The sequence below is a fragment of the Petaurus breviceps genome, unplaced genomic scaffold (assembly GCF_028583685.1).
Source record: "Petaurus breviceps papuanus isolate PSGF00001 unplaced genomic scaffold, PetGlider_PUasm1.0 187, whole genome shotgun sequence".
In the NCBI taxonomy this organism is placed as follows: Eukaryota; Metazoa; Chordata; class Mammalia; order Diprotodontia; family Petauridae; genus Petaurus; species Petaurus breviceps.
The window spans coordinates 25,971,505-25,989,913 of NW_027185799.1; the positions used below are offsets into that span (position 1 = coordinate 25,971,505).

The following is an 18,409-nucleotide window of genomic DNA, read 5'->3' on the forward strand; positions in this document are numbered from 1 at the left end:
GTAGAGGGAAGGGAGAAACGAAGGTAATAGGAAATAAAAATCAACTTAAAAGAGATCAGGATCTGGCAGTGATCTGGCATTTTTAAATTATTTACCATTATATAAGATAATAGATCACATGCATTAAATTATCAATTAGTTAGAGTGGGAGAAGAGGGACTGGTAATGAACAAATGATAATGTAGCAAGGAGATAGAAAGAAAGTGGGGGATGAAGAAGAGGGGCCTAAGACTAGTCAAAATAAGGTGAATGCTCACCAATCATAGCCCAAGGTCACAGAGGTGGGAGTATGAGATTTAGGTGAGAGGTGAAAGATGGCGTGTAAGCAGTATGAAATCCAAATGGCTGAGAATATAATATTTTTTGGAAATTAATGAGGCACTGAATTAAAAGACAAAGTCTATATATACCCTTTGACACACACTGGGAATATCTTGAGGAAATAATACAAAAATTGGAATATATCTTAATGAAATAATACAAAGCAAACAAAAACAATTTTTTTTGTATAAGAATGTTTTTTAGCTGCCCCAAACATAATAGCAAGAAAAAAAATGTGAACAATGCAAATGTCCATCACCTAGGGATTAGCTATAGCCTTCTGTACATCAAGAGTATAAAAGTAGTCTGTGCAAAAACAAAGATCTAACAGAAAGAATTTTTTAAAACCCCCATCATGAAACATATTTAATCAGTTATGTAAAAATATGCTTATAGAATCATAGGAAAACATTTTACAATCTGTTATTTGCTGTGATTCTGTTCTTGTAGTTGCTTAACTTAAAAAAAAATATCAACAGTTTTTAAAAGCAGGTTCTTCTACTTCAGACATAGAGAGGTATAACTACCTCGAGATGATTGCAAGTCTACAGAAAATGGTACTGTACAGAGATTGATGGCTTTCCTTCCATTTGTCATCCCTTCCCAGTGAATAAGATGAAGCAGCCCATCAGATGTAGCAACCAGAAGATCCTCTAGCATGGACTGCAAACTATAAGGAAAACAATAATTTAGAATCAATGCTTTAAAAAGTGTTAGCTCACTGAGATAATGTACAAGCCCTCAAAAATTTTCATAAGCTTTCAACTTCACAAGTAATTTATAGTCATAGCTCACCTATCTGGAACATGGCCAAGAACTAGAGTAGCCAAAATAAATGTTAAAAAGTCCAAAGATCAAAGCTCATTTACTCTTATGTATAAAGTTTAAAAATTTTTAAATTTTAATTTTTAGTTCCAAATTCTGTCCTTCCCTCCACTCCGTTCCCCACCCATTAAAAAGGTAAAAAAATGTAATACCCATTCACATCTATAGTTCTAACAAGTTTATCTGCTTTTCAAGCCTATGGCAAATGTAGACATAGCAAATGAGAAGCTGCAATACTACAGGCAAGTACACAGGCAAAAATGAGAACGAGTTGCATAAAGGAAAATAAAGAGACCAAAAAAAAAAAAAAAAACAACCCCACAGATGGCAGAAAAATTTACTTAAAAAAATATTGTAGTCTAGTATAAAGGTAAATAAATAGTCCTTAGTCACAGTGCAGTGCAATGGAATGAGAGGGCAGGGCTCCAATTCCAGCTCTTCTATGGCTGGGTTGGACAAGTCATTTCCTTCAGTTTCCCCATCTATAAAATGAGGCTAGAGCACAGATCTCCCCTTATTAGATTGTGAGCTCCTCAAGGGCAGAGCCTGTCTTTTGACTTTCTTTGTATCTCCAGTACTTAGCACAATGTCTGGCATACACCAGGTGTTTCACACATGTTTACTGACAGGCTGAGATCTAGAGCTAAAAGAAAGAGGCCTAAAAAGTCATTTAGCCCAACTTTCTCGTTTCACAGGTGAGAAAACTGAGGTCCAGAAAAGTTAAGTAACCTCTCTAAGGTCAGAAGTAACAGTAAATGACAATAAATGACAAAGCTGGGATTCATACAAGTCCCATGACTCCAAGCTCAACTCCAGAGATTCCATCTCACTGCCTTTCCTCTCCCTGCCCAGAACTCACAAGGATGGTGTAGGGAGAGTTTCCAACAGTGAAGCCGGTAACAACTGAACTGCTGCATATTACAAAGGAGGGAGTCACAACTTAAAAAGAAAGAAAACACGAAGTCTTCAGGCTTTAAGACTGTGATTTCAAACTCAAATGGTTGCTGGAACAAACTACTTTATTACGGTTCATATTGGTGAAGAAGAATTTGTACATTTCAGTGTTCAAAAGTCCCCCTCATGAAAACAAGCCACTGGCTCCATCAGTTACCAGACCAACAAAGACAAAAAAAGCTTCTTTTTAATGCATTATTTTGAACAGTAGCCCTTCTGGTTTTTTGTATGGATTATCTCTTCCTCTGTCTCTATATACACACACACAAACATATATTCAAGCATGATATGGGCAAGTATTAAAATTTGGGATAATAAAAGAAATTTTATTTTTTAAAAGAATAATCTTTTAATATTTAATATTATCCAATAGTCCAATAACTTAATCCTCAACAGTCACTGACTGTATCACTGTATCATAATACTAAGTTCAATGACATTCATAATAATGCCTTAATCATTAAGAAAAAGTTTAATTTTTTCCAGTGCTCTCTGTTAAAGAAGTCAAGGAAGTATAAAGTACATTTTAAGAAGATTTCCATCTAAAATGGCTACTTAAATGAATTAGTGATCTCACATATTTTAATAAGGATCCATAGGATCCACAGCTGTTAGTCTATGAACTAAGATGAGGAAAAAACAAACTGTATTTTCACCTCACTAGTATTTGATTTCCTTTGTAATCCTATATATTTACAAACATAATACTGATGGGTAGAGGAGGCAGGAGGGATAGGAAACAAGAGATAGGTACAAACATAAAAACAAAGATAAGGGGTAGAATATGTTTGGGAAAGTATGTGTCTATATATGTATGTATATATTTATATTATAGTATAGAGAAACATATCTAAACTTCATTGTAGCCTTTGGGGGGAAGAACAAAGTAAAAAAAGTACACAGTAGAGAATAAAAGAAAGCTCACAAGGAAGCAAGGAAAAGATGAACAATTCTCAACATGAGTATTATTTATCATACAGGCTTTCTTAAATGAAAATTTATTGTTACATATTTAGAATCCTCTCTTATGTTCTGCTATGCACTTGACATGCTTTTTCTTTCTTTCTAACTTTGTATTTAAGTTCCAATATTTAAGTTTATGATATGTTTTTGTTTCTTTTCTCTATTCTGTATTTGTATTCTGGTGTCTGAGTGTAAAATAAAATTTTAAAAAACCATAATACTGAGAAGGAATAGGCTTCACAAAACTATTAGAGTTTTCTGTAACACATAAAAAAATTAAGAAATACTCATCTAAGGCCAAAGCCCTCACTTTATTTTTTTAAACCTTGGTAACAGGGTTACCTTTATTGGAAATATCTTTTATTATAACTTCTCTGTGTAACTGTGAGAGGCATAATATTTCACCTTGTACAGAGCGAATAGGATATGAACCACAATTTAGCATAATCCATGTGATAGTGAGATAGTTTATATAACTACATTTAACTCTGTTTTCAAGGTGAGGGACATTAAGTAAAGTTGACATAAATTTATGCCAGGGGTGATTTTTCCCACAATGCAATTACATGGTAGAAATAGGATTACACATTAAAAATATAATTTCAAAAATTTACTCTCAAGTTTAAGTGAAGTAACATGTAAAATAATTATAAACTTTGAGATATAAGACACATACAATTATTTTAAATCTGGCGTATAATGTGAAACAACTTAATGAACTAATATATTTCCCTCCCTCTTTCTTTTCCTCTGTCTCTCCCCACCCCTTTTTTCCCCTCTCTTCTGTCTCCTTGAAAACGCTTGCTGCAATAGGAGTAAATTTACTACAAATGAGATAGATTCTGCATCCATAAGGTAATGTACCACACTATCCTTTTGCCTACTTTACTCTTTTTATTTCATTTTTCAAATGCTTTATTAACTTCTGGTTTACATCATTAATTTCTATCAGATTTTGAGTTACAAATTTTCTCCCGTTTTTCCCCTACCCACCACACCAAAATAGCAATCCCACAGGATATGCCATACTCCAATCTGCTCTCTCCCATATCTTCTGCCATATCTCCTTCGATTTTTCCAGTAGGGCATGGTGGATCTCTATGCCCCAGTGCCTGTATATCTTATTTCCCAATTACATGTAAAATAGTATTAATAATACCATATATATATATATATACATATATATATATATATATATATATATAATTTTAAAACTTTGAATTCCACATTCATTCTATTCCTCCCTTGTCACCCACTCTTACTGGGAAGATAAGCAGTTCAGGATAGGTTGTATATGTGTAGCTAATGTAAAACATTAACACAGTAGATATATTATAAAAGACTGACTATATTTCCCTCTCTCCTATCCCACCTCCCACTTGTTCTATTCTCTACTTTGATCCCATCCCTTTTCAAAAGTGAATGCTTCCAACTTCCCTCCCTTCCAGCCTGCCCTCCTTTCCATCATCCCCTTCCCCCCTACTCTCCTATAGAGTGAGATACCTTATTTAGTGTGTGTCATTCCCTCCCCGAGCCAAATTTAATGAGAATTAAATTTGACCCATTTCCTTTTGCCTTCCTATTCTTCCCCTCCATTGTAACCATTTTCCCTTGCCTCTTCTATATGAGATAGTTTACCCCATTCTCTCTCTCTCCATCTCCTCTCATTATATTCCTCATTCACCTCTTAATTTCACCTTTTAAGTATCATCCCTTCCTATTAAATTGGTCCTGTGCCCTCTATCTATGTATACCTGTAAACATATATACACACATTCACATATGTATTCATACGCCCCATACCCTCCAATACAGACATATATATTCCCTTCAACTATTTTCATACTGAGAAAAGTTTCATCAGTTACAATTATCGTTTTTCCCTGTAGGAATGTTAATAGCTCAACTTTGATGATTGGCTTATGATTTCTTTTCCCTGTTTACCTTCTCAAGCTTCTCTTGCTTGTTCTATCTGAATTTCAAATTTTCTATTCAACTCTGGTTTTTTCAGCAAGAATGCTTGAAAGTCCTCTATTCCACTGAATACCATATTTTCCCCTGAAACATGATACTCAGTTTTGCTGGGTAGGTGATTCTTGGTTTTAATCCCAGCTCTTTTGCCCTCTGGAATATCATATTCCAGGCCCTTCCATCCCTCAGTGTAGAAGCTGCCAGATCCTGGGTTATCCTGATTGTGTTTCCACAATATTCAAATTGTTTCTTCCTGGCTGCTTGTAATATTCTCTCCTTGATCTGGGAATTCCGGAACCTGGCTATAATATTCCTAGGAGTTTTCTTTTGATCTTTTTCAGGAGGTGATCGGTGGATTCTTTCAACTTCTATTTTGCCTTCTGGTTCTAAAACATCAGGGCAGTTTTCTTTTGAGAACTTCCTGGAGGATGATTTCTAGGTTCTTTCTTTGAGCATGGCTTTCAGGAAGTCCAATAATTTTTAAATTATCTCTCCTGGATCTATTTTCCAGGTCAGTGGTTTTCCCCATGAGATATTTCACATTGCCTTCTACTTTTTCATTTGTTTGGATCTGTTTAACAGCATCTTGATTTCTCATCAAGTCATTAGCTTCCATTTGCTCCAATCTAATTCTGAAGGAATGATTCTCCTCAGTGAGCTTTTAAGATTCTTTTTCCATCTGGCAAATTTGGCTTTTTAAGGCATTCCTCTCCTCATTGCCTTTTTGAGCCTCTTTTGCCATTTGAGTTAGTCTTTTTTTAAGATGTTATTTTCCTCAGTCAGGCTGCTGACCCTCATTTAGTAATTTTCTTGCATCGCTATGGAGATGACAATAAGAAATTCTGAGATACGATGAGAAAGTGAGGTCTTCCATAGTGTGTGTGTGTGTGTGTGTGTGTGTGTGTGTGTGTATGTGTGTGTGCGCACTTGAATGAAATCTTGAGAGAAAAGTAAACTGTTAGGAAGAAAAATTAGACGGTCCATTTGTGGAACAGCACAAGGTTAGGGCTATTATATATATATATATATATATATGTATATATATATATATATATATTTAATTAACTCATTAGCTAAGCCATTTGTTCATATAAGATAGGCCTTTTACAATGGGCAAGCAGTCAGCAAAATCAGTTCTAGTCTGTTTTTTTTGGTGGAAGGTCAAGACAAGTTGTGTAAATAAAAACGATTGATAAATACTTTTTCTTGGTTTCTAAACCAATAGAGTACAGTTGGCACTATCTGCAGAACAAAGCTTATACTACTGATTTACTTTCTTGCAAAAAAGTTTATATGTACAAAGCTAAAATTGGCTATGGCATAAAGCTATACCTTTCCCTACTATCACTTTTAACAGTTTGGCAAACCTCCTATATGGAGGATGTGGATTTATTAACCTGGATTTTCTCTCCTAAAAAAAGGTCACACAGATGTTAAGATGTAAATACACCTTCCATGGCAGTTACTTAAGGATTCTGGAAGATGGACAACTCATTCCAATTAATCATTTTTTAAAAGTGTCAGCAAATAAATTGGCACAAAAGTAGATCTTTCTTTTTTTTTTTTTTGGTAAGGCAACTGCAATTAAGTAACTTGCCCAGTGCTGAAGGCTAAATTTGAACTCAGATCCTTCTGATTCCAGGGCCAGTAGTTACATTGTGTCACCTAACTTCCCCTAGATCTTGCTTTCTTAGGAAAATAGTAGGAATAATTTGTGCCACAGAACAAATGTTTCTGTTGCCAGACTGGGAAATTATAGTCATATCAGTGTAGTATATAATTTTTCAATTCCAGTTTCTATTTTAGGAGTACATATGGGTAATAGTTAATTGTTGGTATCTTTTCTTTAAAATATACACAAAGAGTTACTATTCTTATCTACAATTAAGCACTAGTTTTCAACAAAGAATGAAAAATATAAGCCAATGAACAAAATGATTCTCTATGGAAAGTATGTGTTCTGCCAGAATCTCAAATATGTTTGTGACTGTATAGACTATTCACACTGTGTTATTAGAATAAGAAGTAATCATTATTTCCTTTTCCTTCACTCCACATTGTACTTATAGCATCACATATGATCGTAACATTGTAAAAAAAAATTTTTAAATCAGCACTGCTGATTTATGGGAGGTAGGGTCAGGAAAGAGGTGAGTAGAGGATCAAGTCTTGATTTGGACATCTTTGCTCTGGCCAATTCCTGGTAAGGAAACTCTAATAAGTAGATCAGAAATTTAGTTTTGCAACCTGTAGTTTTAGAGAGTTGTTAAGGTCACTGAGAGAGAAACAGATTGATGCTAGGTCACACAGCCAACATGTGCCAGAAGTGGGACATGAACTCCCCAATTCATGGATGGCTATCTATCCACAATGCATATTATCAGTTATTTAATGTCATAAAACCAATAATTAAAGTAAAACAAAAAATTTAAACTCTTCCAAGGATAATTAAGCAACAAAATGAGCAGTAATCCTCCTTACTAATATCACTATTATTTCTAATAGAGGCAGCATGATAAAAATGGATTAGAAGGGCAGTCTTGAAGCTAGGAAGACTTAATTTTACATTCTGCCCCCATGCTGGCTGTGTGACTCTGGGGAAGGCAGTGAACTGCTCAGTGCACCAGGCAACTTTCTTTTTTTTTTTTTAATATAAAATCTTTTATTTATTTATTTTTATTTTTCAACATTTATTTCCACAAGATTCTGAATTACACATTTTCTCCCCATCTTTTCCCTAGCCCCACCCCGAAGTATCAAGCCTACTGAATACCCCTTCCCCTACTCTGCTCTGTCTTATATCCTCCCTCATTCCCCCTAACTTTTTTTTTTCCAAATGCTTTATTAACTTCTGGTTTACTTCATTCATTTCTGCCAGATTTGGGGTTACAAATTTTCTCCCCATTTTAGCCCCACCCACCTCTTGAAAATAGCAGTTCCCCATTATATCCCCTCCTCTTATTTCCCAATTACATGTAAAATAGTATTAATAAAAGCATATACATATATATATATATATTTTTTTTTTTTAAACATTTGGTTTTGAAACTTTGAATTCCGGATTCATTCCCTTCCTCCCTTGTCACCCATCCTTACTGGAAAGATAAGCAATCCAATATAGGTTGTACATGTGTAGCTAATGCAAAACATTACCATAGGAGATATATTGTAGAAGACTGATTATATTTCCCTCCCTCCTATCCCATCTCCACTTGATCTATTCTCTGCTTTGGTCCTGTCCCTTTTCAAAAGTGTGTGCTTCCAACTTCCCCCCCCCCCCCCCCCCCCCCAGCCTGCCCTCCCTTTAATCATTCCCCCTCTCATCTCCTTCCCCCCTACTCTCCTGTAGGGTGAGATACCCTATAGTGTCTATGTCATTCCCTCTCTGAGCCAAATTCAATGAGTATAAGGTTGACCCATTCCCTTATGCCTTCCTGTTCTTCCCCTCCATTGTACCCATTTTCCCTTGCCTCTTCTATATGTGATAGTTTGCCCCATTGTGTCTCTCCCTATCTCCTCTCATTATATTCTTCTCTCACCTCTTAATTCCACCTTTTAAGTATCATCCCTTCCTATTAAATTGGTCCTGTGCCCTGTATCTATGTATACCTGTAAACATATATACACACATTCACATATGTATTTGTACACCTGCATACCCTCCGATATAGACATAAATGTATATTTCTATTCCCTTCAACTATTTTCATAATGAGAAAAGTTTTATCAGTTACAATTATCATTTTCCATGTAGGAATGTAAATAGTTCAACTTTGATAAGTTCCTTATGATTTCTTTTCCCTGTTTACCTTCCCATGCTTCTCTTGCTTCTTGTGTCTGAATGTCAAATTTTCTATTCAACTCTGTTTTTTTCATCAAGAATACTTGAAAGTCCTCTATTCCACTGAATGACCATATTTTCCCCTGAAACATAATACTCAGTTTTGCTGGGTAGGTGATTCTTGGTTTTAATTCCAGCTCCTTTGCCCTCTGGAATATCATATTCCAGGCCCTTCGATCCCTCAGTGTAGAAGCTGCCAGATCCTGTGTCATCTTGATTGTGTTTCTTCCTGGCTGCTTGTAATATTTTCTACTTGATCTGGGAACACCAGAACTTAGCTATAATATTCCTAGAAGTTTTCTTTTTGGGATCTTTTTCAGGAAGAGATCGGTGGATTCTTTCAACCTCTCTTTTGCCCTCTGGTTCTAAAACATCAGGGCAGTTTTCCTTGAGAATTTCTTGGAGGATGATTTCTAGGTTCTTTCTTTGATCATGGCTTTCAGGAAGTCCAATAATTTTTAAATTATCTTTCCTGGATCTATTTTCCAGGTATGTGGTTTTTCCCATGAGATATTTCACATTGCCTTCTATTCTTTCATTTGTTTGGATCTGTTTAACAGCATCTTGATTTCTCCTCAAGTCACTAGCTTCCCTTTGCTCCATTCTAAATATGAGGGAATAATTCTCCTCAGTGAGCTTTTGAGATTAGAAATTCATTCTAACCCAAGTATTCTTTCATAGAGAAAATCTATTAGCCCTTTTAATTGGAAGATCTTTTGTTTTTTGGGAAGCAGCATGTTTCTGCTGCCTCTGCGCTGTCTTTGATCCATCAACCATTCTTTCCTATCCATATTTCTGTGTAAGTGAAGGATTTCTCCACACCCATTTCCACTTCTCTCCTCCCCTACACTATGACTTAGTGTTCTCATTCCTTTTGCTTTCCTTTCCTTTCTTTTTTCTCCCCTGAGAAAAGGATAAAATCAAATCATACCATGTTTTCTCTTCAATTCCCCATTTTTTTTGTTTGAATATACAAAAACAGCATGTAATAAATGATATACAACACTGGCATTATAACCTGTTGTTTCATTATGTAGAAAGAATATGTGGGAATAAGTTCTGGCTTTTGTCCATTCCACAACAGCTCTGACTTAACAAAATGAGAGAAACTGTCACTTTATAGTTTGCCAAATACCATTGGGTAGTACCCTCCAAATCAAAATCTCATAAGTGGCCAAGGTAGTAGCTGGGAAATGTAAATATCTTTAAATGCCTACATGAAAATGACTATTAAATTATTTAAGGATTTGATGAAAATTATGTGGATAGGATTTAATGTGGATTCTAATGTAAACTCAAAAGACTCTCTTCAAATAATTTACATTGTCCAAAGGCACCGTTGGTGAAAGACAAAAGCATTAATCAAGGGTGTGATTGTGATATTTTAATAAATTTATTTAAAGATATAAAAATAAAACTTTGATAAGATTAAAGGGATTTCCCCCACCAAAAATAGTAAATACAAGTTTTATTGGCTCAATTCTCTGACCTATCCTTTCACATGCCCATTTTAAGTTTGTGAGCAAACTACTCTGCTGTAATAATGGGCCCAGGAGATAACAAAATGTTGAACCTAACAGAGATATGGCATACCTAATAACAGGTGCTTGTAAATCCAGTACTTTTTTCATCTCCAAATGCAATGATGGAGCATATTGTTCTTCCTTAAAATGAGGTGTTCCCTTTACTTGTGGACTTCCTCTAAAAGAAAAAGACATATGATGAGAACAATCTCTTAATTTTATACATTCTCTCTCTCCCCCACCTTGCCCTTCACTTCTGCCCTCCTCAGAATTTTAAAACTTAAAAACATTCCAAATACAATCTGACATATTTTGATGCAATATATTAAAAAATATGAACTTACAAAAAAAGTTTTGTCCCTGGTCTTCTTCTCTTTATGTCCTCTCCCTTGGCAATCTCATTAATTTGCATACCTTCATTTCTTTTAGTTATTTTTTGAGACTCTTGAACTTTTTTCTTCGTATGAATGTTATTTTTTCTAGTACTATAACTATAAACTAATTTATAGATTAACCCATGTAGTAACATATAAAGTAAGCCTTTTGTATCTTGACTGGAACAGATTGGAATGAGTAAATTAATGTAATATTTTCATTTTTATCATATTGGCCCATCTGACCACAAAGAATTAATATTTTCCCCAGTTATTTAGATCTGTCATCATTTCTGTAAATAGATGCCTGTAATTGTATTTATATAGTTCTTGTGTATTTCTTGGAAGGTAGACTTCCAAGTATTTTATGCAGTTTGTAGTATTTTAAAATGAATTTCTCTCTCTTCCCACTTGGTTTTACTGACATTATAAAGAAATGATGATGTGTGGATTTATTTTGTCTTCCAGGTTTGCCAAATTTCTTGTTTCAGTCTAGTTGATGCTTTAGTTTTTAAGTACATTATCATATTATCTGCAAAAAATTAGAATTTTATTTCTACTTTATTTTTGGTTATTTCCTGTTTCTCTTTCTAGTCTGTTTGCTCCAGTTAGCAAATTTTGAGTCCTGTATCAACTAAAAGTAGTGACAAATGAATATCCTTTGATTCACCCTTGAATTTACTGGAAATAATTCTAGTTTATCTCTGTTACAAATAATAGTAGATTTTGGTTTTAGATATATGCTACTTATTATTTTAAAGAAAAGTCTGTTTATTTCTATCTTTTCTAGTGTTTTTAACTGAAATAGTGCTGTTTTATTAAAAGCTTCTGCTCCAGCTATTGATACAATCAAGACTTTTGTTTATGGTTAATTGGATGTATAATTTTCCTAATATTTAACCAATCTTGCATTTCTTGTATAAAACCTATCTGTAACTGTATCTAATCTTTGTGATAACTGTGTTTTAGTCTCTGTTAATATTTTATTTAAAATTTTTGCATTTACATTCATTAAGGATATTGGTCTACAGTTTTGTTTTTCTGTTTTGATTCCATCTGGCTTATGCATCAAGCCCGTTCTGTGTCAAGAAAGAATTTGGTATTTTTGCCATTTTAAAAAACAATTTGTGTAATAGCAGAATTCGTTGTTCTCTGAATATCTGATAGAAGTCACTTGTTAATCCATCTGGTTTTACAGTTTTCTCCTTTGGAAGCTCACTTACTGCTTGTTCAATTTCTTACTCTGAAAATTAGGTTTAAAGTATCTATTTCTTGGCCTGTTAACTTGTTCTGAGTATTTTACATTTTTGTAAAGATTTTTTTATTTTATTTAAGTTGTTACTATGATTGGCTTATATATGGCTGGGTGAAACTGTTTTCATTATCTTTTGTTATTCACTTATTCTGAATTCTCTTTATTTTGGATACTGGTAAAATTATGTAATTTTCAATTAAAAAAATCAAAGCAGTTAATGGTGTATTTATTTTGTTCTAAACTTATTTATTAATGGAATTTTTCTTTTAGATTTTATTAATTTCTTTTTTTAGTTTTCAGGATTTCTATTTTAGTGTTTAAATGGAGTTTTTAATTTATTAGCTTTCTGGTATTTTAAATTGCATTCCCAATTCGCTGATCAGTTCTTTTTTTTTTCTGTTTAGTTAATAAAAGACTTTAGAAATACAACTTTTCCTCTAAGGATTGATTTAGCTGTATCCTCCCAAAATTCTGAATGTTGTCTCACTGCTGTCATTATCTTCAATGAAATTATTCACCATTTCTATGACTTGCATTTAACTCAACAATTCTTTAGGATTAAGTTAATTGGTTTCTAATTGATCTTCAATACTTTTTTTTAGCTGCACTTAAATATAATTCTTTCCACATGAAATTTTCTGCCTTTTTGTTTTTATGTCCTAGGACATCATCAATTTTTGTAAACATGCCACACAAAGTTGAGATATATATATATACTCCTTCCCTTTTCCATTCAAAAATCATTACAGGCTACTGCCTTATATGAAATCATAACTGTTATTCTTGGTTTTGTTTGTTTTTGTTTTGCTTTTTGGAGGGGGGAAGGTAGGGCAATTGAGGTTAAGTGAATTGCCCAAGATCACATGGCTAGTTTTGTGTTAAGTGTCTGAGGCAGAATTTGAACTCTGGTCCTCCTGACTCCAGGGCTGGTACTCTATTCACTATGCCAAGTAGCCACCCCTACTCTCATTTTTTTTTGGTGTGTCTGTATATTCAGATAAGGCATAATAGATTTTGCTCCAGTCCATTATTTTAACTCTGTATGAGTGTTTCTTGTAAACAATGTATTGTTGTATTTTGCTTTCTAATACAGTCTAACTTCCATTATATGAATGAATTTATCCCATTATATTTGTAATTATGAGAGTTTCTTTTCTACACTTCTATTCTTTTGTAATTTTTATTCTCCACCACTCTCTTATTCCAAAATATTAAACCTTCTTTTCTCCATCCCTTCTTGAAGCTTAAGATTTATTATGTTTATAACTAATCTCTTCCTTAATTTATTCTCCTCATACTCACTTTTCTTCTCTTCCTATTCCTATCTCTATCTTGGTTGACCTGAATGTAGTTCTATGCCAGTGTGTTTTGCCCTTTTTTGATCAATTTACGTGAAAGTATAGTTCAAGTGATGGTTACTCCCCTTAATTATGCCATGTTTGCATACAGTTCTACTTACACAATATGATTACATGTATTAACAGGTTCTCCATTTTTTCTCCCATACTCCCTTAATCTATCCTCTACACACATACACACACCTTTCTTTTTTCTTACCACATTTTCAAAGTATAAACTATTTATAAGTCTTTTATCTCAAACCATTACTTCTATGACTCCTTATGGCTATGGGATTCTAAACAAATCCTTTAAACATCCACCCTTCTCCATTAGAATGTAAACAGTTATGAAGTCTCTTCTGAATGTACTCTTGTATTTAACCTTTTTTTTCTCTTGATTTCCATATTTCAAAGTTCATTTTCAGTTCCCATTTTTTCATCAGGAATATCTGAAAATCCTCTCTTTTCACTCAATGTATAGTTTTTCCTTATTGGATGATACAAATGTTTTGGATAAGTTATTCTTTATTATATACTTATCTTTTTTACCTTTTTGAATATTTTATTCCATGTTCTTCATTTCTGCTTGGTTATAACTGTGAAATCATATGTGGACTGTTTTGTGGCTATTCAATATTTCAATTTTTTCTAGCTGCATGTAGTATTTCTTTCTTTTATTGGGAAGCTCTGGATTTTGGCAATGACACCCATGGGAGTTTTCATTTTGGGGTTTCTTTTTGGGAGTGATTGGCAGATTTTTTTTTTCTAGTTTCACATTGCCTTTTTGTTCTAATATGTATGTATGGCTACTTTAATGACTTCCTGAAATAGGACAATCAGGTTCTTTTTTTGTACCATGGATGTTAGGTAATCCTTTGATTCTTAAACCATCTTTCCATATTCTGTTTTCCAGAACAATTTTTTTTAATATGAGATAGTTTACATTTTCCTCTATTTTCACATTCTTTTGACTTTGTTATAAGAATTTTTGTTGCTACTTGGAGTCATTAATTCCTACATGGTTGATTCTGATTTTTAGGGGAGTTTGTTACTAGGGAAAAGTTTTATACCTCTTCTGCTAAGTTTCTGACCTTTTCTAATTCTTTCCTCTATAGCTCTCATTTCTTTCGTAAAATCTTTTTATTTTATTTTTTATATAATTACTTTTGTTTTCAACATTCACTTCTATATGATTTTGAGTTTTAAATTTTCTCCCCCTTCTTTTGCTGCCCCCTCCCCAAGGCAGTGTGCAATTTGATACAGGCTCTACTTATACATTTCATATTAAACATTTTCACACTAGTCATGATGTAAAGAAGAATTAGAACTAATGGGAGGAACTATGAGAAAGATGAAACACAACAAAACAACAAAAGAAATGGAAGAGCAATGAGTATGCTTCCATCTGCATTTAGACTCCAAAGTTTTTTCTCTGGATGTGGATAGCAGTTTCCATCATGAGTCTTCTGGAGTTGTCTTAGATCCTTGAATTGCTGAGAAGAGTTAAGTAGACTCTATCAAAGTCAGTCATTGCACAATGCGGCTATTATGTTGTGCAATGCTCTTCTGGTTCTGCTTATTTCACTTAGCATCAGTTCATGTAAGTCTTTCCAGGTTTTTCTGAAGTCTACCTGCTCATCAATTTGTTATTAGCACAACAGTATTCCATTACATTTATATATCACAACTTGTTCAGATATTCCCCAACTGATGGACATCTCCTCAATTTCCAATTCTTTGCCACCACAAAAAGAGTTGCTTTATTTTTGTACATGTGGGTCCTTTTCCTGTTTTCATGATCTCTTTGGGATACAGACCTAGAAGTAGTATTGCTGGGTCAAAGAGTGTGCAAATTTTTTAGCCCTTTGGGCATAGTTCCAAATTGCTCTTCAGAATGGCTGATCAGTGCACAAACCCAGAAGAGGAGAATAATTTAATGAGAATTCTTTGAAGAAATGATGTAAAAGTTTTAAAAAGTTATTATATGTTGGAGAAGATGCGGGAAAATTGGGACCCAAATGGATTGTTGGTGGGTTTGTGCACTGATCATCCCTGGCATCACAAAAGGTTTCTCGTTGTTTTTTAATTTTTGTTGCTGAGGTCTTAGTAGTTCTAGGTCTCCTCTACTCTGGGGACCAAATCAAGTTAAGGACTTTTCCTTTGCCAAAGCAGTCTTTCTTTAAGCCCTCTCCCATCTCTATAGATGCCAAAGTTCTCCTCTCTTGTGATTCTCCTTTTGGATGAAGAGAGAGGCTTTTTCTCTAATTCTCAGTCAAATCCCAGAATATTTTACCTCTTATGCATGAGACATACTCGAGGATTTTTCTCTGAGGGAGAGGAGAGAGGGATTTAGGTTCTTTTCTTAGCCTGAGAGAATGCTTTTCCCTCTCCAGGCAAGTTCCCCCCTCCCCTCAAAAAAAGGTGCATTTTTTTGCTTCTTTGTTTGACCTTAGCACCTAAATTTCTCTCTCTCTTTTTTTCTTTTTGGAGGGAAATTGGGGTTAAGTGACTTGCCCAAGGTCACCCAGCTAGGTTTTTTTTGTGTGTGTGTGTTAAGTGTCTGAGACCAGATCTGAACCCAGGTCCTCCTGACTCCAGGGCCAGTACTCTATTCACTGTGCCACCGAGCCACCCTTTAGCATCTAAATCTTGAACACCTCAGTCCTTCAAGGAATGACTACCTCCTATTGATGCAGCTGAGACTTTTGGTCTTTCACTTTTATTTTCCTTCCACAGGGGACTTATAGTTAAGGTCTGAAACCAGTACCGTCCCTAAGAAGATCTGGATCATATTTACTGCTTATTTTAGGGGTAAGTTGTTCAGTAATAAGGTTTAATGGTGAGATTGAGCCAAGCTATATTGTTTTTCGTTTTTTTTTTTTGCACTCAGTCTTAATTCCTAATATAAATCCAACTTTGTAATAGTGTATAATCACTATGATAGCTTCCTATAGATTCCTTGATGATATTTTATTAAAAATCTTTGTATCAACATTCATTAGGGATATTAGTTTTCCAGTTATCTTTCTCTGACTTTCCTTGGGTAAAGTAACAAGACCATGGTTTGTTTCAAAGAAGAAATTTGTTCAGACTCATTGTTTCCTTCCCCCCTCCTCCCAGTTTTATATAATACTGGAATAAAATGTTCTTTGAATTCTGATTAAATTCTCTTGAAAATCCATCATATGGAGTTTTTTTCTTTGCAAGTTCATTTATGACCTACTCAATTTCTTTGTCTAAGATTGGGTTATTTAAATTCTCAATTTCTTATTCTATGTGTGTTTTATATTTTCCTAATATTTATTTCTTTTAGGCTCTTAGTTTTATTTGTATATTACTGGACAAAATAGTTTCTAATACTATCCTTTAATTGTTCTTCATTTTGGTTACACCATGAGGGGCATGTTGGACCTAAAGTTAGGAAGACTAAAGTTCAAATACGGTCTCAGGGATTTAATAGCTGTATGACCCTGGGAAGTCACTTAATCTCTGCTTAGTTTTCCCATCTGCAAAATGGGATAATAATAGCACCTACCCCCCAGGGTTGTTGTGAGGATAAAATGAGATAAAAATGTAAAGCTTTGAAAACCTTAAATGGTATGGTTTGTTACTCTTATTATTTTGTCAACATTCCTTTTTTCATTTTTGATAATAATAATCTGGTTTTCCTCTTCTTTAGTTAAATTAGCTAATAATATATTTTGTTATTTTCTCAACGTAAGTGCTTGAATTTTTTTCTCTTTTTGGCTTTAAATTTTGTTAAGCACTCTGATTTTTGAAATGTGTATTCTGGTGTTTAATTGGATTTTTAAAAATTTGTTGGCTATCCAGTTACTTTTAAACCTTGTTTAAAAAGAGAGGATTTTACAGCAAAATCTGAACTTCAACTGAAGTAAAAGATTCAAGGGCATCAATAATGGTTTCAGATATAGAAACAATAAAAATAGACTTGGTTAAGAGAGATAAACAGGGAAATTAATTTATTCTAGTAGACATAGACAAATAATATCAATAACAAACATATGTGCAACGAATGGCATAATACAGAAATAAAAGGCAAAATTTAAATGAGTAACAATGAAAAATATGCAATAATACTATATATTCGTAAGGGCTACAACATATCTCTTTCAGACTAGGACAAATCTAATAAAAAGTTAACAAGAAAGAAGCTAAAGACCTAAACAGAACTTTAGAAAAATTAGATATGCTGCATCTCTGGCAACAACTGAAAGTATACATACTTCTCAGCTATATATGATATCTCTATGAAAACTCACCATGCCATTTGGACACTAAGAATACTGCAATAAAATTACATTCAATAAAGGACCACTGATGAAATGATTAAAACTGGAAACTGAAGAACTTAATGCTTTTCTTCATATCCTAAATGCTTAGCACAGTAAATGGCACATAGTAGGTGCTGAATAAATGCTTGTTGGTTTAGTTCCCACATTTGAATATAAACATGTGGTATTTATTTAGTTCCTTACCAATGGTGACTTCTACTAATTATTTTAAATTTCTCTTGACTCCTATGCTTATATTACAAAGCTTTTACTCAGCAGAGGTCTTTTCATCAAGAATGCTTAGAAGAACTCTATTTTATTAAAGAGTCATTTATTCCCCTGTAAGATTATGTACTCAGTTTTATTGGGTAAATTATTCTCAGATGTAAGCCTAGAACCTCTGCCTTATGGAATATTGTATTCCATGCTCTCTGCTCTTTTACAGTGCAGGCTAATGATTCTGACTATGATACTGAAATTCTTCTTTCTGGCTGCTTACAGTATTTTGTCTTTGACCTGGAAGTTTTGAATTTGTACTATTATTTTCTTAGGCATTTTCATATTTGGGTTTCTTTTCAGAAGGTGCCTGGAAGATTCTTTTATTTTTCTGTTTCCAAAAGATCTGGTCAGCTTTCTTTCATGATCTCTTGAAATATATCCAGGCTTTTCAAAAAACGATTCTTATATTCTCTCTCCATCTATTTTCCAGGACAGTTATACATACATACATACATACATATACACATATGC

General features: G+C 33.8%; 1 protein-coding gene across 2 annotated transcripts in view; it reads right to left on the minus strand.

The window, feature by feature from the left end:
• Positions 1-18,409, minus strand: part of RIC1 (RIC1 homolog, RAB6A GEF complex partner 1) — a 154,596-nt gene that overhangs the window by 88,147 nt on the left and 48,040 nt on the right. For both annotated transcript variants that reach the window (XM_069090783.1, XM_069090782.1), the window contains exons 3-4: positions 10,469-10,576; positions 849-991 (exon numbers count right to left, since the gene is read on the minus strand). In XM_069090783.1, coding sequence (XP_068946884.1) covers positions 849-991; positions 10,469-10,576 — 251 coding nt within the window. The remainder of the gene's footprint in view (positions 1-848; positions 992-10,468; positions 10,577-18,409) is intronic.